The sequence below is a fragment of the Paroedura picta genome, chromosome 4 (assembly GCF_049243985.1).
Source record: "Paroedura picta isolate Pp20150507F chromosome 4, Ppicta_v3.0, whole genome shotgun sequence".
Taxonomy (NCBI): Eukaryota; Metazoa; Chordata; class Lepidosauria; order Squamata; family Gekkonidae; genus Paroedura; species Paroedura picta.
This window is the reverse complement of record NC_135372.1, coordinates 48,790,420-48,817,075: the sequence shown is the minus strand read 5'-3', so window position 1 is coordinate 48,817,075 and position 26,656 is coordinate 48,790,420. Positions and strand designations below refer to the sequence as shown.

At 41.5% G+C, this 26,656-nt stretch overlaps 1 protein-coding gene across 13 annotated transcripts in view; it reads left to right on the top strand.

The window, feature by feature from the left end:
• Positions 1-26,656, top strand: part of DENND1B (DENN domain containing 1B) — a 250,687-nt gene that overhangs the window by 196,936 nt on the left and 27,095 nt on the right. For all 13 annotated transcript variants that reach the window (XM_077332746.1, XM_077332749.1, XM_077332744.1 and 10 more), the window contains 6 exons: positions 5,496-5,597; positions 14,157-14,247; positions 16,672-16,712; positions 18,034-18,102; positions 24,260-24,316; positions 25,133-25,243. In XM_077332746.1, coding sequence (XP_077188861.1) covers positions 5,496-5,597; positions 14,157-14,247; positions 16,672-16,712; positions 18,034-18,102; positions 24,260-24,316; positions 25,133-25,243 — 471 coding nt within the window. The remainder of the gene's footprint in view (positions 1-5,495; positions 5,598-14,156; positions 14,248-16,671; positions 16,713-18,033; positions 18,103-24,259; positions 24,317-25,132; positions 25,244-26,656) is intronic.

Here is a 26,656-nt window from a genome sequence, read left to right as displayed (position 1 = left end):
TTTTGTGGTCTGACTATTAGTAGTCTACTCTGAAGTAAAGGATCCCTACTAGGGCTTGATCGAACATACTTTGAAGGGATGATGTAGATCTATACTAAAAGGGCTAATAGAATATGCATCTAGTGTCAACAAAAAATTCCTCTATGATCCAATATAAACATTGTAAAAAGTATAATAGATCAGTGATAGAGATGTAATTCTATCTGTAATTACAGTATTCATAATTACTAATTTATAGCATTCACTTAGAAATAAATCTGAATGTACTATGGCAATATTAGTTATTTCTGCCAGAATCTCAAGGGTAGGTTGAAAGCAGCCTTTTTCAACCTTTGGACTGTGGAGTAACCCCTGAAATATTCTCCAGGTTCTAGTAGTCCTGTAGATTAGCGGTCCCCAACCTTCTTCTGGTCGAGGACCGCCTCCAGGGGTGGGGGAGAGCTGGCGGCCGGGCGCCGCGTATGCGCAGCAGCTGCATGTAAACACACATTTGCAGTTGCCGCGCATGTGCTTTCTTGCCACCAGGTGGCGTTAACACGCATGTGCCGAGTTGCAGTGTATGCACGTTTTCGCCAGCAGGGGCGGAAACGTGCATGTGCTGCAGCTCCACGCATGCGCATTTGCGTCACAGGCGTGCCGGCAGCCGCGCCGGCAGCCATGCTGGCGGCCGCGCCTGTCTCTTCCCCCCCCCCTCAGCAGACCGGTAATGTGGCCTTCGTGGCCAGGTACCAGGCCGCTGACCGGGGGTTGAGGACCCCCACTGTAGATGATGCCAGCTGACCACACACCCCTGCCATGCCCCCAGAAGTCACATTATTACAGTGTACATGGATCACTAATAAAATAAAATGCTTGTTTATAAGAAATTAGATTCATTTTTGCATGTGCAGTACCTAGCCTGAGCAAAACAAGGTGGGCTGTCATAAAGCCCACCATGCAAAACAATAGTTCTCCTAAGTGGAAATGATCTGAATGATTTGGAGATCTCTTGTAACTTTGGGTGATCTCCAGGCACCAACAGTAGGTTCAAAATGAATGGACCACACAGTTGGTACAGGTGAAAAATATAAAAAGCAGTATGAGGCAAAAAAAAAGGAAAATACTTAATGCTCTACAGTTCCAGAAAAATGAACAGCAGAGTCAAAAATAAAGATCAAACATAGAACTAGCAGGACTCAAAAAAAGTATTATTCGTGTTCCAGAATGTAAATAAGAGAATTGAAGCATTCATTCTCAAAAGTCAATTTTCGCAATTGGAACAGCATTTGAACAGCATGTAGTATAAAGCTGTTCTCAATTTAATTCTTCATCAGATTCTATTGCCAGAGTCCAAGAGCTTATTGAGAAACATTCTTTTGAGCAATTTGGAAGAAGGATATATCTCAATAAGCTCTTGGATGCTGATATGGCAAAAGATTCTGATAAATAATTAATTTGAAAACCAGTTTTTCAATTGTTCAAATGTTTGATTCTGCCGTTCATTGTTCTGGAAAAGAAGAGCATTAAATATTTTTCAGTATTTTGCCTCTCATGATTGTTCATATTTTTCACCACCAGGAGGTTGGCAATACTAGCAAGACCTGAGAATAATAATATCATCATCATCATCATCATCAATCTTTATTTTTCAACCTCACCCTTTCTGCAAGGCTCAGGGTGGGTAACATCATTTATAAGTAAATTAAAATAATAATTTGCCATAAAACAATACCAGTAGCCCCTCAGCTGCCAATTAAATATTATACATCAATATACCATCAAATATTAAGGGGATATCCATATTTGGAGAGACGTATCTTCCCAAGATGTCCTGATGGATTTTTGAGTTCTTTCACATTCTTCAAGGGAGGCCAGCTGACAGATATTATACGTGTTTTCTTCCTGGCTTCAACCATAGGCCTGGTGGCATAGCTCTGTCTTGCAGGCCCTGAGGAACTAGTCAAAGGACTGCAGGGCCCTGATCTCAGCTGGCAGGGCATTTCACCAGGCCGGGGTCAAGATTGAAAAAGCCCTGGCCCCGGTTGAGGCAAGTCTCACCTCTCTGGGGCTGGGGACCTTGAGCAGATCTGCTAGACCAGGGGTAGTCAAACTGCGGCCCTCCAGATGTCCATGGACTACAATTCCCATGAGCATTCGCTGGCAGGGGCTCATGGGAATTGTAGTCCATGGACATCTGGAGGGCCGCAGTTTGACTACCCCTGTGCTAGACTGTAGTGATCTTTAGAGTGTGTATTTTCCTAGAATCAGAAATGGCTGCCAGGGCAAAGGGAAGCTGGTAAGAAAGGAATCGTTGGGCAGGCTGTGCCCTTGACTAGGGATGCCAGCCTCCAGGTGAGACCTGGGGAGTCCATGGAATTACAGCTCATCTCCAGTCTACACAGATCAGTTTCTCTGGCAAAAATGGCTACTTTGGTGTTTAGAACTATGGCATTAGACACAGTGCTTTCCTGCTGAAATATCTGAGTCCCTTTTCTTGCAACAGGCTTCTTGCAGCCATTTTCTGTTGGTGGGGCTCAGAGAAGAAATTTTGAGAGGGGGAAAATAGGAGGAGCCAATGAGGAAGTACAGCAGATTCAGCTCTGCCCTTTCATGGGTGACTTTTTGGAAGAGCACAGAAGATTGAAACTTAAAAAGGAAAGCTGAAGTGTGTTTATAGTACCCCATTCGTGGATTTTTGGATCTGTCCCTGTGATGATATCTCAGTCTAGCCCAAAGGAGCACTTTGTCCTTGGTGACAAGGAAGGACAAGAAGGTAAGGGCAGAGTAGTTTAAGTGATTAAGTAAGAGGACTATGTAGGTTTTTAACATTGAATTTGATGTGGAGACCCACTTGTGCTCATAGTATCTGTATCAACTTCAGAGTTTCTGTGAACATAAGGAGGCCTTTGATCAAACTATTTTAAACAAAGGATAATTTTGGAAATTTGTTTGTTTCCATTCTTAATGCTATACATACTCCCACTTTACGAGCAGTGCATATACCAGCATGATCTGTGAAAACAATCTTCCATATTTATGATTTCATTGGGAAATATAATCACATGCTGATCAATAGAATTTGAATATATATAGTAAAGGTAAAGTTATCCCCTGTGCAAGCACCGAGTCATGTCTGACCCTTGGGGTGACGCCCTCTAGCGTTTTCATGGCAGACTCAATACGGGGTGGTTTGCCAGTGCCTTCCCCAGTCATTACTGTTTACCCCCCAGCAAGCTGGGTACTCATTTTACCGACCTCGGAAGGATGGAAGGCTGAGTCAACCTTGAGCCGGCTGCTGGGATCGAACTCCCAGCCTCATGGGCAAAGCTTTCAGACAGCTGCCTTACCACTCTGCGCCACAAGAGGCTCTTTTGAATATATATAACTTTAGCTAAAATAACTTGTTTATATGTTTTCGAGAATACTTAATTCGGATGAGGGTCAGATAAACCTGGAGGTCCACTATGAATGTGTATGATTGAAACATCTGAGTAATTTAAAATTGAATCATTATAATTCATCATAGGAAGGTTAAGATTTAGAAGAGACTTTATTAGACATATTATTACCATAAAGCTCTGGTTTATTATTTTATTGTATCTCTGTTTATAAAGAAAATATATCAGTTTATCATTACCAGTTTTCAAAGCTTTTCCTCACAGACCCCAAAAGGTAGTACTTATAACAATCTGATTGCCTCAGGGAAGAAATACTATTGAAAACCAGAACAATAATTTCCTTTATATAACTTTTATACATACTAGGGCAAAGACCGTTGCGGGCACTAGATAGGGTGGTGGAGTGGACGAACTCTGTGGATGGCCTCTCCCTCCCCCCAGGACCTGAAAAGGCTGCAGGCTGGAGGCCCCCAGCCATGGAACTCATCAGCAGGGGTAGCGCTCACGCAGCAGGGATCTGCAGCCTCCGAGCCTCAGTGGGAAGTGGAAAGAGGAGAGGGTGGTCAGGGGCGGTGGCCACTGGACAGACAGGCATGCTGGTTGGAGGAGGAGGCATTCAGGATCGGGACAGCCACCCTGAGTGGGTGTTAAGTGCTGAGTGGCACTTAATCCATGAGACCAGTTCCTCCTCCAAGCCCTTACCAGAACCATTGAGTGGAACATATATATATGTGTGTGTGTGTGTGTGTGTGTGTCTGTGTGACTGTGTGACTGTGTGTCTCTGTGTTAGTATGTTTGGTGAAGTTTGGTGTAGTGGTTAGGAGTGCGGACTTCTAATCTGGCATGCCGGGTTCGATTCTGCATTCCCCCACATGCAACCAGCTGGGTGACCTTGGGCTCGCCACGGCACTGATAAAACTGTTCTGACAGAGCAGTGATATCAGGGCTCTCTCAGCCTCACCCACCCCACAGGGTGTCTGTTGTGGGGAGAGGAATGGGAAGGCGAATGTAAGCCGCTTTGAGCCTCCTTCGGGTAGGGAAAAGCGGCATATAAGAACCAACTCTTCTTCTTCTTCTTCTTCTTCTATGTGTGGAGCCCGGGGGGTGGAAAACCGCTGGTGCCCGGGGGGCAAGTTCCTCGCAGCTCCCCCCCACTCACACCCTTCCCCATCCTCCCCCCGTGCCCAATACAGCGGACGCGCCGGCCCTGCTTCTTTCCTGGCCTAAAAGTCCCTCCCGACGCCGACCTGGCATGTCGGTGGGCCGGCAGCCAAAGGCAGCCCACGAAGCGCCTCCCGACTCGTCAGGTCAGGGCCCAGTGGCCAATAGCCAATCTGTCATACCAATCACAGCCAGTCCGTTATACCACAAAATTACCTCTTTGGATGTTTGTTAGTACTTTTCCCATACTGGGGATTCAATAAATGTCCACATGGCTTAAATATATTAATTCATATTATTAACATTGTAATTTGGCTAAGTAGAAAATTATTGGCAATAATAGAAGATGGTAAGAGGATCACCACTAGGGCCCATTATGCATGGCTGCCGAAACGGCGATTTCGGGTCACATGGAAAACGCAGAGGGGGAAGACGCGAAGCAAACCGCTTACACACAGGACGCAACGGCGGCAAAACCCAGAGTAACCGATTATGCACACGGTCCCTCCAGCGCTGCGTCTGCTTGCACCCTGATCAGCTGGCAGGCTCCTCTTTCCACTGATGCGGCTTTTTTGGCGGCATGCTGCAATCTTGCGCTCGGTCACTGCCGGCGGTGTGTGCTCTCGGGGACTTAAGCTGGCGCCTTTCAGGCTCTGACGCACCCCTTCCCCTCCGTGCATAATGGGCCTCGGTGTGGTGTTTCAGAGTGGTGTGGTGTAGTGGTTAGAGTGTTGGACTAATATTCAAGAGAACCATGTATGAATCCCGACTCTGCTGTGTTCGCTCACTGAATGGCTATGGGCCAGTGGGTTTCTTTCAGTTTCACAAAGTTGTTATAAGGATTCATTGGAGGAGGGGGAGAGTATGCCAAACTGCATAGGGCTCTCATTTGGGAGAAAACTGTGGTATACAGTATCTAAAAATATTTTTCTGTTTCTCCATTTTCTCTTAATTTAGGGAGAACCTGTCACTTTCTGCGAAGAAAGCTTCATCAGGCATCGCTCCAGTGCTATAAAGCAGTTTCTGGAGACTGCTGTGAATCTTCAACTTTTTAAACAGGTACTACAGAGTGAGTGGGCTCCAATTCGCTTTTAAATGCCTGGGATGTGCGTGTTCAAAAACAGATATAAAGTTTTTACAAAATATTTTTATGAGGTGTACTTTGTTACACATACCGGAATTGTTTTACTTGAGTACTCAGACGTACACAAAAATATATTTTTGCTTTCACTTTGTATGCAAAAGTCTCCTTCCAGTTGCTCTTTACTGAAGGAACAAATGGTAGTCCTGCATTCACTAATAAAAAGGGGAAGGACCACTTACCATCTCATTCCTGCTGCCTCCATTTCCCCTGTACTTGGACCTCCCTTTCATAGTGCTGGTGGCTAGCATCAGTGTGACTCGCCATCAGTATGGCAGCATGCACAGGCATTGCTCAAAATGCTTTGGATGACTTTTCTCCTCTCATATATATTTTTCATTGGAGTTTGCAGAACCCTAAATTTAGGCCTTGACTGGTCCTATTGGATGTATTTTTTAATCTGTGTAATGGCTGCCCCTTGTCTATTTAGATTTAAATATTAGTGTTCATTACTCCTTACAAAGTACCTGAAGATTGGTCTTTGCTCTGAGGAGATTTCAGTATGCAATTGAACATTGGGGAGAAAACAAAGGGAGTGGAAGCAGGTGGATGCCATAGGATCAACATTTAGCATTTGGGTAGCACAATTAAGCATTCATGGAGGATGCAAGTTGACATGATTTGGGGGGTATTACACTGAGAAAAATGAGCCTCTTGTGGCGCAGAGTGGTAAGGCAGCCGCCTGAAAGCTTTGCCCATGAGGTTGGGAGTTCGATCCCAGCAGCCGGCTCAAGGTTGACTCAGCCTTCCATCCTTCCGAGGTCGGTAAAATGAATACCCAGCTTGCTGGGGGGTAAACGGTAATGACTGGGGAAGGCACTGGCAAACCACCCCATATTGAGTCTGCCATGAAAACGCTAAAGGGCGTCACCCCAAGGGTCAGACATGACCCGGTGCTTGCACAGGGGATACCTTTACCATTACCTTTACACTGAGAAAAACATATTGAAGGATCATTGAAGCTTAACATGGTCAGCTTTTGTCTTTCTGTAAGGTGATTTTTGAAATATATATTATTCATTTTGTGTGCCCACCCCCCACCCCCCAATCTCAAAAGTTAAATTTTGCAACTCTGTGACCTGGCTATCCTAGATGCTAGAACAGTTTGAGATAAAAAGCTGGGTGTGCTTCCTGGCCTTGGGGACCTGCCCCAGTTCTTCACTGGACAAAGTAATGCCAGCAGTCACTGGCAATTGGCATCCATTTCTTTGGAGCTTGTGGATGAAGGTACCATAAGACTTGGGCCTCTCCTCTTTGAGGGAAACTGACCCATAATGGGTTGCTCTTAAGGAATCTGCTACTTGGGAGTGGTGAGAACAAAATAATATGTATGGCCAAGACACCCTGAATTGAACATTGTGAACTAAACTCCATGACTATAAGGCAAGCATATCTTTGATTAAAGCCACCAGCATCTTAGGCAGGGGAGGCAATGCTTAGTGAATCTGCTAGCTCTCTTTGAAGATATACTGCCATGATAGATAAGTGAAATTTGAAGGATAGTGAGCATTGCTCGTTATAAAACTGACAAGTTTCTGTCTCTGAGATTTACTGGTTGATGTAGACATTTATGCCACGCAAGTGAAATATGACTGCTTCTAATTAGATGGAATACAGTAGAAATAATACTGTCTTGTAAGATGCAAAGAAGGATTAAAGATATTTCTTCTTTTTTAGCCAATGTTTCAATTTATATTTTGTATCATTCCTCTTCCATTTTCTCAATCCAGCTGTCTCATCTCCAAGAATGCTTGTTTGTAATTGGTCTCCGTTCAAGGTTGCTTGAACCTGAAAAGGGCTGAACTGAAAACTTGGCTGTAAATCGAGGGGAGAACACTTTTAGTAGAAAACATATCATTTAAAAATAACCCAAGGCCTATACCAAAACAGTAGACAGACAAGCAGAAAGTAGTTCTCATTATTGTTTTGGAAACCCCCGTCTTCCAAATACATGGCATTCAAAGTAAGTTATAGCAGGGATAGTCAACCTGTGGTCCTCCAGATGTTCATGGACTACAATTCCCATGTAGTCCATGAACATCTGGAGGACCACAGGTTGACTACCCCTGAGTTATAGCACAAATGTACTAACTGGGACATAGAAGGCTTTGGGTAAGATTGGGGTTTCCATACATAAGGCTAAGCACCTGTGAACTCTCAGCTCCCCATTTATTTTTATTTATTTTATTTTTTATTTATTATATTTATATACCACCCTCCCCGGAGGCTCAGGGTGGTTTACATAAGAACAAACAAGAATACATAAACAGTCTATAAACATGTGAATAACTTTACAATAATAACTAATGGTTGTAACCATATAACGATATAACAGTATAAACAATATAGACAATACAACAGTGCAACAATACAAACAGGTCCAGAGCATATTGGTGGAATTCTGAGGGGGGCAGGGGGGGGAGCAGGGGCCTTTCAGTCGCTGTTGATTACGTCTGGTCTCAACCAAATGCCTGGCGGATGAGCTCGTTTTTGCAGGCCCTGCGGAACTGTTTAAGCTCCGTCAGGGCCCTGATCTCCTCTGGGAGCTCGTTCCGCCAGGTGGGGGCCAGAACAGAGAATGCTCTGGCCCCGGTTGAGAGCGGGCAGACTTCTTTAGGGCCAGGGATCCTTAGTTGGTTGGTGGCAGTGGAGCACAGAGCTCTTTTGGGGGCATAGGCAGGGAGGCAATCCCTCAGGTACACTGGGCCCTGACCGCGTATGGCCTTGAAGGTAATTACCAGAACCTTTAGTCTGATCCAGAATTCAACTGGCAACCATTGCAGCTGGTGGAGAATAGGCCAGATGTGAGACCTCCACGGTGTTGCTGTGAGGATCCTGGCGCCTGCATTTTGAACCAGCTGTAGTTTCTGGGTCAAGGCTAAGGGCAGGCCTGCGTAGAGCGAGTTACAAAAGTCCAGTTTAGAGGTGACCATCGCATGGATCACTGTGGCTAGGTGTTCCGGGGCCAGGTAGGGCGCTAATAGTTTGGTTTGGTGGAGATGGTAGAATGACAGCCGCGCTACCTTTATGATCTGGGCTTCCATTGTGAGGGAAGCGTCCAGAATCACGCCTAGATTCCTGGCGGAACGAGCCGTAGAGAGCTGCACACCATCCAGGGTGTTTCTCTTCTGATACCACCTACATAGACATGAGAAGGATTTACAAAAATGTTTGATGAGGAAAGAGGGAGAAGCACAAGCATCTCTTTGTTGGCTCCACTGCAAGGATCTCATTCTTACTCTCTCAGTGTCATGGAGTTCTTTTGAGGGGAAAAGTGGGGGAGGGGCTCATGCATGCTGGAGAGAGGCAGGACAAAAATCAGATGACTTAAAAATAAAAGGAGTATGCTAATCATATATAGGTGTAATTAACTCATCTGACTTGCTTAACTTAATAGTCTGTCACTGATACTCAATAGGTCATAGCAGCATTTGAGTCCAGTGGCACCTTTAAGACCAACAAAGATGTATTCAAGGTGTGAACCTCCATGTGAAAACTCACACCTTGAATACATCTTTTTTAGTCTTGAAGTCCTTGAATAAATCTTTGTTGGACTTAAATGTGCCATTAGACTCAAATTTTGTTGTGCTACTTCAGACCAACACGGCTATCCACGTGAATTAGGTCACACTTAAGGGTCAACTGATGCTATTCTGTAGCTAGATGTCTTCTGTTATATAAGCTGCCAGGAACAACTCCATATCTGTGCCCTTTAATTCAGACATAGCCCAAAAGGCACTGATTCAGAGCAACTTTTCCGGAGAGTGGTCACGTACCAAGGCTGATCAGTCCGAAAATAAAGTTGGCACCATCTAGAAATTAATGGAGCATCATACAAAAATTCAAAAGGGAAAGTGATGGTTGGATTTCCTAAAATTGTTTTTTTCAAAAAGCAGTGCTTTCTTCCAGTGCCAGTGCTTTCTTCCCATGCTGCAAGATCTGTGGGAAGATCCTGCCATTAGCGGAGCATATTCACAGGATTCAACATGTAACATACCTGTGGAAGAATTATTTCTCACAGTTTGGACCACTGAGTCCAAAAAAAATTTCTTTTTTTGCTGTGTACTGCTACTGCCCATGAATTGTCCACCCCTGCACTTTAGTATCTTAGATAAAATCCACTACAATCCACAACACACTATTGCTGTGCAAGCCCCCCAGTCCCCACCCCTCACTTCAGTGGGACCTCCATTTGTATTAAAGTCCTCTTTTAATTTAATCTTCCGCAGAAAACAAAAACGGAACAGCTCAGTTTCTGTCTGTGTAATTTTGCTGAACGATGAGGCAATTCATAAATCATCTGTGGGTTTTGCAGCAAGGGATGAATTCTTTAGCTTTCCCCAAACAGATAATGTCTTGAGGTTCAAAGAATGTTTTCTGCACAGTGGTAGCTAAAGGTGCTTTATCTCATTCTTGCTGTGAAATAATCCAGTGATCCCATACAGCAGTCTGACCATGAACCAAGCCCATTTGGAAAAGAGCCAGCTTGAATGGAGTGGGAAGAGTGTTAGTTGAGAAGGAGAGGAAATAATCACCTATGACAGTACGTGCTTTGCTGCTACTGCTGTCTCTGCATTTATCTGTTTTATATATACACACACACATACACATTATTTTTCACATTTATAGAGCAGTTTGTTTCATGTCATCAATCTCTTCATTGACAAACATCAGATTGCCACTGACAGGTCTGTTTGGATAATCTGTGATAGCGTATAACAGTCAGCCAAATAATTAATTTCTGTTGGCTCCTGTGTACTAATTCATGTTGGAAAAAGCACAGTCAGTACAATATTTTCTATGTTTATCTCATATTTGGGCTACCTAGCCCTGACAAAAACAGATTATTGCTTGAAAGCATTCTAAAAATGTCAGCGCCTGGGGTTGTGATAGGATATGGGAGACATTTAGTTTTACTCCTTCAACTTAAGGCTTCTAACAAAAATTGTTGTTTCTTTGGGAGGCTGTACTATATTGTTTTCCTTTGTAGTTCTAGCGTTATGAGCATATAGACACTGTCTGGTTTTATGTCATGTGTGTAAACCTTATGGAAATTTTGAAGCCATGGAAAAATAGTGGAGTTTTTTTCTGGGTGAAATGGAACTACATGCCTCTTTCATTTCTATCATCTCTAAACTTATTTAAAGAAAAAAACACATAAAATACATAATGTATAACTCAGTTTGTACCTCAAATTGTACAGTTATGCCAGTTAATGGAACATTCTTATATTCCAAACCAGTCCATATAATTTAGATTTTTGAAAGTATGCAAAATAGAAGCAGGGACAGGGAAAGGAGATTTCTTTACAAATACTGGCAATTAAAATTCCCAGAATTATAAAAACAGTGTCTGTAACTTTTAAGAAATGAGATCCCAGTGACCATTTTGAGTAGTTGTTAGGTAACCAAACAATATTGCCAGCATTTCTGGGGATTCTTCCATTTTTGCAGATTTTTGAATTCATACACTATGGCCTGATTTGGAGTTGGTTATAATGATGTTACATTAATATGTACACTCCTGAGTTATAAATTATGTATTTTATGTTTTTAAAGCAATAAAATGAGTTTAGGATAGGTAGAAAAGGAAGAGATAGTATCTAGTCTTTGCTGTCTGTCACTGTAAAGCAAGGGGAAGGAAACAGGCTGGGAATCAGAAGCCCAAATATCTCTAAAAGGAGTCGGGGCCCATTCCCATCCTGATGAGGGACTTGCTGGGTCCAGGCCTAATCAGTGACTTGAAACCTACACAACTTGGCTAGATCTGGTGGCTACTGCATAACTTCTGCAACTTGGCTAGATTTTTTTGAGGACAGACTGCCAAGAAGAGAAAAGGAGGGGACACTGAAGGCTGGGAGGAGGCACTTAAATGTATTTTGGCCAGTGGTAGGAAGGTGGGTAAGAAAAAGGAAGAAGCTATGGTGAAAGGGGAAATGCAAGATAAAATGAAATTTTCCACATATATACTTACAAGTCCTTGAAGGTTCTTGTGGAAGTATAAATGCCTTACTTTTCTATCAAAAGTGTGAGTGTATGCAGTACTGGAGAGAGAAGTGCACTTCTTCATCCTTTACTATTACCATCTGATCAGCAGGAAATTTAGTAAGTTTCATATATAGATAAATAGCTTTTGTCTCACTTGTCTTAAACTTCAGCAGTTTAGCACTATTGTGCACATTTTGTGGAATTGACTGCTGAGGTCTGAGGCTACCTAAGCTAGAGGTGTTATCAGGCTTCCAGAAATTGGGATAGAATGTTGCTACTATATATAAGAGCCTCATGTGGCGCAGAGTGGTAAGGCAGCCGTCTGAAACTTTGCCCATGAGGTTGGGAGTTCGATCCCAGCAGCCGGTTCAAGGTTGACTCAGCCTTCCATCCTTCCGAGGTTGGTAAAATGAGTACCCAGCTTGCTGGAGGGTAAATGGTAATGACTGGGGAAGGCACTGGCAAACCACCCCGTATTGAGTCTGCCATGAAAACGCTGGAGGGTGTCACCCCAAGGGTCAGACATGACTCGGTGCTTGCACAGGGGATACCTTTAACTTTACTATATATTAGCAGGTGTGTCTATATAGCTCATAGACTTTTAGATAGAACAAAATTCTAGATATGAAATACAATAAAATGAACAGTCAAATAAAGCTAAGTGAAGTTTAAAAAATTGAAAGTAGGCCTTAAATTTTCAAATAATACTCAGTTTCTATTTGAGTAAGTATTTCAAAGCTACAGAGATATGTTTGGCAACTGACAATATAGTATCTTTGCCTTTGTTGTAGAGAGTGATAAAAAGGAGTGAGTAGGGTACCATTATGGTTTTTTAAATACGTTGTGTGGAAAAATTGCAAGGGGAGGGGATAAATATCCACCTCCAGGATATGGTAAGGATTTATAAAAATTAAGCATTCCATTTTCTCTTCTCTGCTTTGTTCCCATCCCTCTTATCTGATGTTCAAGTGCCCTCATGATCAATCCTCACCCAGCCTGATTGTTCAGAGCCAGTTTGGTGTAGTGGTTAGGAGTGCGGACTTCTAATCTGCACTCCCCCACATGCAGCCAGCTGGGTGACCTTGGGCTCGCCACGGCACTGGTAAAGCTGTTCTGACCGAGCAGTGATATCAGGGCTCTCTCAGCCTCACCCACCCCACAGGGTGTCTGTTGTGGGGAGAGGAAAGGGAAGGCGACTGTAAGCCGCTTTGAGCCTCCTTCGGGTAGGGAAAAGCGGCATATAAGAACCAACTCTTCTTCTTCTTCTTCTTCTTCTTCTTCTTCTTCTTCTTCTTCTTCTTCTTCTTCTTTTATAATTAAAAACCCTAAAAGTGAAGTACCCTAAAAGTAAAAACCCTATGTTTCTGCATACTTGCATAGTTTCATGGGATGCAGAGAAATCACCCTTGTTACTAAGCAGCCCTGATTCATTGTTCTGCTGACAGACCTTGCCCCTGAACTGTTCTTGAAAGTCGGGAGTCTGTGAAGAGTCATTTACTTTGAGAGTCTATCATTTAGATTTCAGTCCATTAGCACCTTAGAGATTTACAAGATTGTTGGCATGCAAGCTTTCAAAACTCAAAACCCTTGGATGAAGATCAGTATTTGGAGTATAGTTCTGTTCCTGAGAATGTTAAATGTTCTTTCACCAAGCAAATGCTACTCACATATGAAATCAAAAAAGGAAACAGCACATATTCCCTGTGCCTGCATTTCAGACTGCTTAGAAGGTTCCAGGGTTTCTGCTTGATATGCTGTTCAGGAAAGATGAAGTCAAGCTGCCATACTTGCTGTTGGTTTTTGTGTTTGCAACACATGTAGCTACACTTAGTTTCAAATATGATGTGGTAATGCTGTTTTATCCTCATATTTCCCATAATTGCTTGCTTTTATTCAAATAGTGATGTATGTAGATTAAACTAATATGGAAACATAGTGTCTCGTGAGCTCTGATTTTAGATGGACTAGATTTCCTACTGGTTGCTTACAGTATTCTGTTAAATCTGACCATAAACTAATATTTAGAATGCTTATAAACTGATGTGAAGTTCTTTGATCTGGTTTTCATCTTACCAAAGGGAAGAAAATGATGGATTTAAATGATATAACTAAAATGATAATGGATTTGGGGGTTTCGTTGAGAATGAGAAAAGTGAAGGTGATTAATGTTGCTAGCATAAAGTTCCTTCACAACTGGAATGTGTGCGGAATATCACTGTGGATTTATAACTGCATTTGTCATGTGAGTTGACCATCCTGTAGTTAGACTGTGCTCATGTTGAGCAAGAAGTGAAGGACAGAAAGAGAATGTGGAGACAAATCAAAGAGTGAGTGTGACTGTACAGGTTATGGAACATTGTGTTCAAATAGTAATGGGGCTTTGCTGAACTTCTGTCATTTTTTTTTGTCGCGCACAATAAATTAGGAAGTTTAAAAATGTGAATTCCTAACAAAGAAAGACATCATAGCTTTGATAACTTTTTATTGCAGTTTATTGAAGGCCGTCTCACAAAGCTGAATGCAGGGAAAGGGTTCTCCGATGTGTTTGAAGAGGAAATCTCTTCAGGTGGCTTCAGTGGAGGTATGGGTTTGCTTTGGTACTATTTAGCTGCTTTCATTCTTGCCTCATCCAAAGAAACTTCTAAAATAACTTCTCATTTGGACAGTGATCCTTATGGAAAGTTCTTTTGTTATATCTCACTGCCTGATTAAATGGCTGATTAAATGACAAAATGGTCACCATATTGTTCACAATGCTAAAGTAGTGAAGCAAGTTATTTCACTGGGCAAACTTCTGCTGGTGAAGTTTTTAACAAAAAGTTTAGGTTGTCAGTAACATTCACTGCTTTTGCAGACTGTGTGTCACAGAGATCATTTCATCCTAGGAAACAAGATGGAAGAACCATTTGAGCTTGATTGATAATCTCTCTTTTTACATTGGTCACGTCTTTGAGGCAATGGGAGGTTTGGTAAACAAATTCACCCCACAAATTATTTATGTGGAAGCATAAGGGAGCATATTTTGCAGTAAAGCGATTGGTATAGTGGCTAGTGTTGGATTAGGACTAGGGAGTGTTGCTTTAAATCCCTCTTCAGCCATGAAACTCCCTGGGTGACCTTCTTTTATTTTTATTTATTTATTCATTTGATTTCTATACTGTCCTACCCAGGAGACCAGCTCAGGGCAGCCTAATTTATGTCACATAATAGTTGTGGGGATAAAATGGAATAGGAGATAACCATGCATGGCACCCTGACTCTTTGAGGGAAGTGCAACTCAAGAATGAACTTGCTTACTTTCAGAAAGCCCATGCACCATGTAAATGTAGACACTGGCACATATCTTTTGAAGAAGAACCTACAGTTTTAGAAAGTCAAATGAAACCTGCTCTCATATGAGAGAATTTCAGAAGAAAATCACCTTGGCTTGTATAGATTCCAACAAAGCTTATGTCTGCATTGGTCATGAAAAAATGTGCTTGGTTTGAAGAGAAATAGATGCGCCACTACATCTGGTTGTTTTGATGTGCAACCTATACTCTACACAAGAGGCTACTGGGGGACAGAATATGGAGATATGAAATGGTTTCCAATTGGCAACAGTATCAACAAGAATGTATTTTATCTCCTTGTCTCTTTAATCTATATGCAAAACATAACGGAAGAAAACTGGATTAGATTTAGGTGATGGTGGAGTGAAAACTGGTGGAAGGAACATTAACCATTTGACATACTCAGATGATACCACATTACTAGCAAAAATTAGTAAAGACTTGAAATGACTCCTGATGCTGATTAAAGCAGAAAGCGGCAAAGCAGTTTTACAGCTGAAAATCAAGAAGACAAAAATAACGACTACTGGGATTTTTTGTGCACTTCAAAATTAGATGGTTCCCAGCAACTCCATTGTTTTCTTAGTCCCAACTTTGTATAATGTTTAGTCCTAGAACTGTATCTCAAGGTTAGATGCTTAGTTTCAAATGCAATAAGATGCCACTTACTGTTTCCTCAAACCACTTTTTCCCTCGCAGTGCTCTACAACTAAACATTAGCTAGGTTCTACACACCTTCCCACCTGTTACTTCTACACTTGAAATTGTCCTGCCATCCTGTTTTCTAGGTGTTTGATGACTCAGATTTGCCACAGGTCTGCCGCCATCCAGCATCATTCCATCCTTAGAAGTGGTCTGTAAGAGCCGAGTTCTGTTAGTGCTTTGGCTTTGCCCCAGCAAAAGCAAGTCAATAGAATTTCCTCCTAGCTTTAAACATCAGATTTATTGCTGAGCTTAAGAGGCTTTTGGAATTCCTGGAGTTGCAAAGGAATATTGGCGTATACTTTGGAAAACGTATGCATTTCCATGTTTCATGATCACTGGTGTAGGGGTTTTCATTGCAGCAACTGTCCTTGGTCTTCACACTGTCACAAAATTCACAATCGATTCTTAAACACTGAAGCCAGAAGTCCTTACATATTTAGCTTAAAATGATTGAGAAACAAAGCTGCTTCTCCTGAGCAATCAGTTCTTAACTTGACCATTGTGAGCAGTTCAGTAAAGTAATAGCACCCCCAAAACATATATCTGTTTATAGTTTCCCCAGTTTCCTCACTGTTTTACCTACAAAGGTGGCAGCTCCTGTAGATAGCAGGGGGGAAGGCAGAATTAATTATTCTGCAATCAGTTATTCTTTTTGCCCTTTTCTACCAGTATGAACAAACTATACTTTTAAGCTTTTCAAAACTTAAATTAAAAATATAGTTCAAATATTTAAGATGTTTTCAGTTCTTTCATATTTGAAGTACATTTCTTCAGAGAAGGCAATAGTTTAAAATACTCCTTAAGAAAAAAACAGTATTTCCAATGACAAATCCTCATGTTAACATTCATCATACCCTTGAACTTTTAAACTCACTCGATACCATATACAGTCCTAACTTTCTGTAGTGTGCTTTTTAATAAGCCCTTTATAGTGTGTTCAGTTTTTCTGTCCCCTTTTTACATTTTAGGAAACGCAAAATCATATCACCAGTGGATGCATACAGTTAAGGTATGAAACTCACTCTCTCTACCTTTTATATTTTAAAATAATTGTATTGAAGTATATACCGTGTTTAAATCTGCACAGTATGAAAGAAAAAAGAATTCAGTGTAATGGTGTGTAGCTAACCCTACAGTTCCAGAGGCAGGAAATGGTACAAGGATTAGAATTGATGTTAGTAAGTTAAGTAAGAATTGATGTTAGTAAGTTAATAGTAGGTTGAATCCTAGCACTCTATTTCACTGGTGCCAATGTGTCCCTCTGGCCCAGAGAGCATGCTGCTGGCACAAGAGGCTTCTCCACCATTAGAAGAATCTCTTGCATTAGCAGAAAGATTTTTGTATCACTGGAATATATCACTAACAGTAAAGTGGACTTGTAGTATCCAACCCACTTCCTTAATATTAAAATTAATATTAAATTTCTAATTTTATGCAGTTTCATGATTTAGCACTGCTAATAAATAAAATAATACCCTTATACAATTAGCAAATAGCTGTTTTATTAAGTATAGAAGATGAAGATGAGCATGAGTATGCAATTTTAAAGCAACAACAAAAGCTGTCCCTTACTTGTAGAAATAAATGGCATTTTTAATATTTTTCATTCAAAATTACAGTAATTTACTGAAAACCAAAATGGCTTCAGAAAATGCCTAGTGGACTTATTTTTTATTTTGTATCTTTGGTTGGAGAGGACTTTAAAAACAGCTGAGTGGTATTTGAATTGGTTAAAGGAAGGAAGAGATACTCTGTCAATTGTTTTCTATAAAGGTTGCCCTGAGTCCTATGATAAATGTACAGAGCCAAGTTATAATATCAAGTTTGACCCCAGATATGGAGAGTCATTATGATGTAGAATGGAATCTGTATTTAGTTACAAAATGCATCTGTAGCTTCCATGTATTAATACTACGTGATTATGTAGTGGCTTTTAGTAAAAAAATCTAGGCATGTGCAAAACAAGATACAAGAGAATGTGCAAAATAAACTTTGTGTCAGTCGCTCTCACACAAATTCCATTCATCCAAAGGGGCATGTGAAGGAGAACTTCCTGGTGGATTGTGCCCTATATGATTACATTAAAGTTCATTGATAAAAGTGTCAAGTATATAAATAACATATTATAACCCTTGGGCAGCAGCAGACAAAATGCAGCTGTGGAAGCCTTCGAAGCGGAATATAAGAAGGTTAGGGATGCTCCCCCCCCCCTCACCATTTCAAGAAAGGCTGTTATTTTTCTTGTAGAACCTTAGCATTTTACTTCTGCTGAAAACATGATCAACACATGTTTTATAGATTTCAAAATATTTATGTATTGTATGTTTCAGAAAGGAAGTGCTCTGATCAACACAGCAATGACTAAAGCCAGCCCAGCTATGAAAACAGCATACCGATATGTAAGATCTCTCTGTGTCCCATTTCATTTTACAAATAATATCTTGGATGTATTTGTTTACAAAAAAAAATCTGTATACTAAGGTTTGGTTTTGAAAAATCCCTGCGAACCCCACACAATGCCTTGTTTCTACCATGTTGACTTGATTCTATGCAAGGATACTTATTCAGGCTGTGTTACTGTGAATAATGCTTCTTCACACCTCACTTCTTGCTACCACACCAGAGGATTCAGCCTGGTCCATTACCCAGGAGGGATGAAGAATAACAGAATGGAAACAAGAGGGAGAGGCCTTGAAGGGAACTTCAGGGTTTCTACCAAACCCTATGGGTTATACTAGGGATGGGTATGAAGTATAAAAATGCAGTTCGGTTTGTTTTTTAGTTTGTGGGCGAACCACAAGCCCCATTGGCTCAAATATGAAATGAAATGGGTTCATGTGGTTTGTCCGGGAAGCAGCTGAGACATGAGGCTAGCCTGTACCCTCAGTTCAGCTGTTCCTCATATAAACTGCTAAACTGTGGGAGCAGCCTGCTCAGCACAGCTCAGCCGTTTAAAGCAACATTTCTTGGTAGCCAGCCCCATGCTCAGAGCCACTTCAACCCTGTTTTCTGCTCCCCATGGCTTTTCGCAGAAAGCAGTGGTTCAAATGGCTTCCAGTTTGTTCCATGTGGTTTATCTGTTTAAATGTGCTTTGGGGGACAGTACTGGCTGCCCAGAAAGCCTTCTTAGCTGAGCTGCAGAAGCAGGCAGCCCTGCAGCTCAGCTATTTCTTGAGCAGCAAGCCCAGGCTCAGAGCCATTCCAATCCTGTTTTCTGCTACCCATGGTTTCCCACAGGAAGCAGTGATTTAAATGGCTCCCAGCCATCTAAACCAAACAGCTGATTTGCATGAAAAGCTTTCTGTTCTTCACAAACATTGCTTCATGAATTGGCCAGAATTTGTGACAAACTTTAGTTTATCAGCCATTTCATATTCATCTCTAGTTTACACTCTGCTGGAGTTCATACAAACCGAAGGTTATTTTATCAGGTACTGTGTCGGAGTAATTTCACTTGAATGTCAAACTAATTTGTACCTGTCAGTGGTGGTCCAGCAAGGAAGAAGAGTTGGTTTTTATACCTTGCTTTTCACTGTCCAAAGGAGTCTCAAACTAGCTTACAAATGAAATCAGAGTCCCGTAGCACCTTACAAATGCCTTCTGTTCCTCTCCCCACAACAGACACCCTATGAGGTAGGTGGGTTGAGAGAGCTCTGAGAACTGTGAGTAGTCCAAAGTCACCCAGGTAGCTGCAAGTGGAGGAGGAGTGTGGAATCAAACCTAGTTCTCCATATTAAAGACCACACCACTTAACCACTACACTATGATGGCTTTCATTCACTGTCTCCTAATTGCCTGTCTCACTCACTGCTTCTTCCAGCTTCACAAAAAGTGCCATTTTGCTTCTTCAAGCAATAGTTAAGACCATCCTTTTTGGCCTTCCCATCCATAATGTCTGCTGGCCATTATAGATTGTACATTATATTCACACTGAAAATGTGTGTCTTGGTTGTCAAAACCCTGCATGATTTTGCCATTTCTCTTTCTTGTAGCCAGCCCTTGCTTGTCACCTTTGTATTCCCTAAAGCTCCTTTTGATCTCTTGTTATTCATGGTTGTAAGTGTGAAAGCAGCTAGATTATCACCTCTGGAATTCCAGCCCTTGGGTCTTTGATGAAAACTCTGGGAACACAGTATTTCTATGGCCATCCTTTAGCCCAGGGGTCGTCAACCTGTGGTCCTCCAGATGTTCATGGACTACAATTCCCATGAGCCTCTGCCAGCAAATGCTGGCAGGGGCTCATGGAAATTGTAGTCCATGAACATCTGTAGGACCACAGGTTGACTACCCCTGCTTTAGCGGATCAGTTTTTGCTTTTGGCGCACCGAGAAACAACCTGACAATTTCACACCCAAATGGGTGACTGGGGGAAGGGGCGGGGACTGAGGTAGATAAGTGTTTTTAGAGAGATCAGTTTTAGCAAGAACATAGTGATGCTCACATCATTGTTTCTTCAATAAAGAACTTTTCTTCAACAAAGTCTGCTTATTGAGAGCAATGGTCCCTGATCCAGACAACAAGGCGGGGGATGACAAGGTGGGCAAAAATGGTGCCATGGAGGCTAAGCATAAATTGGTCATAAGCACACCATCATGGAAATACTGCCTGGGAATGGCGGGCTGGTGGCCCCCAATGACCTCCAAGAAGGTGACTGTGCACTATAAGGAATACTCCATGTATGAAAGGGACTTTGTGAGCTTGGAATATCTGGTGGGTTGCAGCCTGGGCCAGTTGGATCATGAGGTCACCTCCCTTCATTTTGAGGTGTTGAATTCAAAGGACCTGATCTATGAGCTAATTTAATAGCACTGAGTAGAACTGGGTAATTTGTGAAAAAGCCCTCCAGACTTTCAGAGAGGGCAAAACTCATCCAGTAGGCATGGCCACAGCTTGTATCCAAATTGGATGCTGCCAAAGAGGATTGCAAATGGCAAGCCAACCCGAAGTGGCTCCCGGATCCTGTCTGGAAGGAGGGGGACCAGGTGTACATCTCCACCAAGCATCCCTGTTGCCAACAGGTCTCCCACAATATGGGGAAATGGCTTATGGGTCATAGAATCATAGACTTGGAAGGTGCATCCAGGGTCATCTAGTCCAACCCCCTGCACAATGCAGGAACTCACAACTATCTGTCTATCGACGGCGACCCCAATTTCATGCCAAAGATCTCCCCCACCAAAAATCTCCAGGATTCAGTCTGGCCTGGAAGGGATTCACTTACCATCCCACAGTGGTGATTCCATGTGTATGCCAGGAAGGGTCACAAGAGACAAACACTAGCACATCCCTTATTGCCCACCCACTCACAATCTGCTTAAGTTCTTAAAATAAGCATTTTTATCAGATGACCAGCCTTTGCTTTAAAATTTCCGAACAAGTTGTTCGAATCATCAATAAGTGACACTCCCTAAGATTTATAGGAATGTGCATCCTATCTTTCACAGCAGTCTGCTGAAACAGGCCGTGCCTCCCAACCAGTGGCATTCTGCAAATAATAGCCTGATTCCCAGTCTGGTCAATGTGCACACCCACTATGAAGTGAACAAGATCCTGGACTCTCTAACCCTCAAGGGGAAACTACAGTATCTAGTGGACTGGAAAGAGTTTCTTAAGGGGGAGGTGGAGTGGGTAGAGATGGAGCTGCACAGCTGGTCCAGGAGTTCCATGTGCTCTACCCTTCAAAGCCCACTTGAGGGTAAAAATGGGAGGAATGGGGGGGGGTCAAGTGGGGGAGATTATTTTAGAGTGGCCCGATGTTACATGCTTCTGCCATTTCTCTTTCTGGTACCCAGCCCTTGCTTGTCCTCTTTTTATTCTCTAAAACTCCTTTTGATCTCTTGCTATTCATAGTTAAGATGTGAAAGCAGCTAGTTTAGCACCTCTGAATTCCAACCGTGGGTCTTTGATGTTGTGAAAACTGTGGGAACACATTAACTTTACCTCCATCCTTGAACTGACCAGCTTTTGCTTTTGGTGCACTAAGGCAGTGGTCCCCAACCCCCGGTCCGGGGACCGGCACCGGTCCGTGGATCAGTCGGTACCGGGCCGCAGCTCCTCCTCATCGTCCTCCCCAGCTGCTGACTCGGGAGCTGTCCTGCCACTCTGCCACTGGCTCACCTTTGGTGCTCTCCAGCAGCTGCCATGGCTGGGGCTCCCCCTTAACGTGGCACTGCGCAGCTGCTGCTGGCAGTGCCCCCAGCGGGCGGCAGGAAGTCAGGGGCACCAGCAGGAAAGCAAGTGGAGCAGGGACTCATGCGGTGGCGACGTCCCTCGGCAAAAGACTACCCCCCCCCCGGGCCTCAGTAAAATTGTAAAGCGTTGACCGGTCCCCAGTGATAAAAAGGTTGGGGACCACTGCACTAAGGTGCATCTGATTAATTTTGCACCCAATTGGGTGACCAGGGCAGAGGTAGATAAGAGTCAATGGTTGCTAGAAAGGTCAGTCTTAGCATGAACGTAGAGATCCTCACATCATTGTTTCTTGAACAAAGTGAGAGCAATTGGGTGAAACCTTACATTCATAATTTCTTACCTTTCAACATGGCTAATTTGCACTTTATTGCTAGGGCTATTTCAGATATGGACTACAATGATTTGTCTGGTTTCTAGGCTCAAAAGGGTCTACATCTTTGCCCCTTATACATGGTGCTGTGTTCTTCCATCAGTTCATGGTCACAGCTGAAATCTCATAATATTGTTACAGCTGAAATGTCACATACACAACTAGCATAGTAGTCCAGTTTGTTTCTTTACAAAGTAGGCCAGTTTGTTTCTTTAGGATTGCAGTGTTAATGTGGGCAAGATGTCCCATGTAAAGCAACCCTTGAGTTAAATGAAATGCACTGGAGATTTCTTTGCTTGAAAACTGTTCTCCCAAACCACAGCCTTCCTTTGAGGCTCCAGTTATCAATAAATAAATCAGTTCCTTAATCTCTTTTTAAAAGAGAATTTTTAATTGTACATCAGTTCAAAATCACACTGAGCTCATGAAGAAAAATAATCCAGGTAAATACATTAAAGGGACTGTATATTCGTGTGCTCATTTATTATTTACATACAGTTCATTAACAGGTTGGTAGAAAATTATTATTCTGTCTCCCTCTCTTTTCTAGATTTTTCCTCCCACAGTATTTGCCAATTACTCCTGAATTTCTCAGTACTGAATATGTATATTCCTGTACCCAGATGAAATCTAATTCCCCTTAGAGTTCTAGGCACAATTAGGGTCTTTGTGTTACACAAAGGTTTGTAACAATGGAAGAACTATGAAAAGTGTCATTGCTGACCTACTATCTGTACTACATTGCTTTCAGTGAAATGTATACTTAGATCCTCACTCATTCCATTGAAGGCATTGTGGACCAGACAGGCAGCAAATGCAATCGGATGTGCGTTTAGATTAGCTTCTAAGCTTTTCTGCATTGCTGTGTCTTCCTTAGAAAGTATATCCAATTACACATCTTCTAAGAATCGAAATCCTCTAGACTATAAAAGAGCAATTTTCTCATGTAATATCTGTGCAGCTCTTGGTAGACTCCTCTTGCCTCGTGGCCTCATGGAGCTCACAAACTAAAGGTCCCGTGTGGCAACCACTCCCAAAGAACTTGGATTGCAGCTCCCACCAGCAGAGAGTCTAGTGTTCATGACAGCTTTATGGTGCTAGTGGGCAGAAAGACCCAGCAGGGCCATGTTAACTGATGCTAAGAGAGAGATGCTCGCTTAACCTCAGCCAACACAATTGCCCACCTGTTCTTTTAAACTTCAAATGGGAAGTGCTTCTCCTAGTTTATAGGGGGACTCCTGAGGGAGGGAGATAAATCAGGCTAGGTGAAAATGCTTTATTGGATCCTAGACCAAGCATAATCACATGGCAGGACTGTCTTTTATCTGCAGCTATTTAAGTAGGTAACAATTTACCTGAACCTATATAGAGTTTTCAAGTTTTCTTTGAGTTTTCAAAAAAGCAGAAGCAAGTTAACATTTTCTTTGCAAAAGCACACATTACCTGGCAAATTTGAATGCTGTTCCTTGGCTGGTAGAATGGTTACTTGATCTCTAAACTGAAGGAGACTGTAATTCTCATTTTTGTGCAGGCTGATGTCATTAACCGGAAAGAAACTTAGCTGATTCCTTATAGTACATCAAAATGTAAACCTAATTATCATATGTTTGTGGATAACCAATGCTGGGCAGTATTTCTCCTTATGAAAGCACTAGATGTGGGCCCTATCCTTGCTCCTGTTCAACATGTGTCTGCCCTTGTCTTTGTTTCTACTAATGTACCATTTCACATATAAAAATATTAAGGAAATATTGGTTTAATTAGTATATTTTCCATAACATAGATATGCATATGCCAAGATCCAACTTTTAATTCATTCAGACCTTATTAGCAATCATGTGTGAAATTAACTAAAGAAGTAATTTCCCTTCATTATACCACATAATGTGAGAGGTTTAATTTTTAATTAAATTTTACCTCGTATTGTGCACTCTTCAAACCACTGTGTTGCAAAGCTAGTTAATCTGATCGTTCTCCTTCCCACTCTGAACTAGGCAAAAAATCATGCAAAGCAAGGAATAAAGGACGTGAGGAGTAAGTTGAAACACAAGGTATGTAATAGAATTTATACTTTCTTACCTTGTTTCTTTCTTTGGTTTGAATCATATACCTTACAGATCCCGTGAGATTTGTGTTTTTAATGACTTTTGAAATATGCTTAGCCCTTTGTTCAACGATACATTTTTTATAACGAGCCCTCTGGCAACTCTCTGTCATTCTATGCATCTGCTTGAATAAATCTCTTTATTGTTTGCATATTTTATCATGGAAAAACACAGGTCTTCAAAGATACATTAACAGGATGTATGTTTTCATAAAGCTGATTGCTTTGATATCACAATTGAAGCCTTTGCTTCAAGCTGAGAATTTAACGCAAACGATTTTTACTGGCAAAATGTAATTCAGAAGGTGTAGTTGTCTGTTTAGGTTTCCTGAGATCTGTATGTGGTGGCGGTGTTGTAGTGTGCTCAGTCCTCTTTAACTTTTCAGTAGTGTAAAAGTATTGGGAGCAAGTCATTGACACTGTTTGTTAGCTTTCTTGTTTTTTTATTTGTTCACCTCCAATATTCTGTTGAAAATACAGAACAGCTTTAATATTGTCTCTTTACCCATAAGCCGTGACTTCTTCAGGTAATATTGTCTCTTTACCCCATCAAATGTCAAGGCTTAACTGTATGCATTGGAATGCATATTTCACGTGAAAACGTCATTCTACTTGAAAATTGTTCTTTGGCGCAAAGTTAATTTATTTTGGATTACAGAAATTGTTAATGGTTTTAACTCCCATCGCAGTAAAATAATGGTAGTGCTCAGCATGTACATGTATGTGGGCAGAAAAGATTTTTCAACCATTTTTTATTCTTCAGGAAACAGACAATGAGTCTGGAACTTGTAGCTCAGGTTTGTTGCCATACAGTCAGATCTACCCAGTGCACAATTCAAAAAGGCTTCATACAGAAAAACGAAGACTTGCACAGGTAAGAAAAGGTCCACAGCACTTTTAGTGACCCTGGCACAGGGTATATATATATAAATCAACCTCAGGAAGATAGTAATGAAAAATACAATGCCTCCTCTTTGCTCAGGACCAGGGACATAAAACATTAATAAAATAAATGAATTGTGTGTGTGTGTGATATACTTTAGTTGTAATAAGAGAGAATTCTTCTAGTCCATTCAACGATACTTAGGAGGGCATAGGGATAGCAAATATGGAGGGAAATGTTTAAATTGTATTTGTTTATATCCATCTCCTTAGATCTCACTGTGATTTTATAATTTTAAAAGCTCCCATTAAGTCTAGATCATTAAAAAGCCTACTTGTACATATTGTTTATATTCATGCTAATATAAAGTATTTACTGCCACATTCTAATTATTTGCACAGAAATGTTGATGAAAAAGGTGCTGTAAAGGTTACAGAATTATAGGCCATGGATCCATGTATATTTGTTAGATTTGTGTTGCTCTACCCTCATTACCTGCTCAGTCTCATAAAACCTGTACTTTCAGAATAAATTTGAGTATTGCAGAAATGATGCACAAAGGTAAATTAATGTTAATATAGTTGCTCATAATAAAATGCTATTTTACTGCCTTAAATAGAGCAACATCACTGAACAACCTACTGTGATTAGCAGTAATAGATTGACTTACTGCTTTGCCCTAAGCTGTTGTCCTTTAATCATTATTGTTCTCTGAAAAGGTGGAATAGTTCTAGGTTAAGATAGTGCCTTAATTTCCATAGTCCATTTCTGTACTCAAAATTACTTATAGCTTGTTGGCAATTTGGGCTCTATGTGTCTGTCTGATCCATGTATTAGTTAAAGGGAATTTTCAAAAATTAATCAATATCTATGTTCATATATGCTAATCACAGGTTAATGTGATGAATGCTTGAAAAATACTTATTATGTACATTTTGAACTTTTAAAATTGAACACTGACCTCCACAGTGTGTCAGCATTAGGTGTCAGCATTAACTAAATGTCCAGGCTACACTGTAAAATATGCACACTCGTACCGAAAGGTTACAACTGATTTTTGTTTGTTACTCATTGATCTGTCAGGTTGCTTCCACTGTAGAGGGATTTGTGCATGCCAGTTCTCTGCACACAAGCCTGCACTTCATCTTGCTATGTGCATACAAAAACCCAAAAAATCCCACATTCAAAGATGCTCCTTCATGATGTTTTGGTTGTGGGACATACTTCCAAGTACAAATGTGGGTGTGGATTAATAGGTCAGACAATATGCATTATCTAACATGTTCCCTAGTAACCAGCATAGTATGTACCTTTCCACACAGCACAGGCAGGAGTACGTGCAAACTAAGGCCTAGTTGTTACTGAGTGTGTATGTTTGAAGTACAGGCTATTGTTAGTGAAATT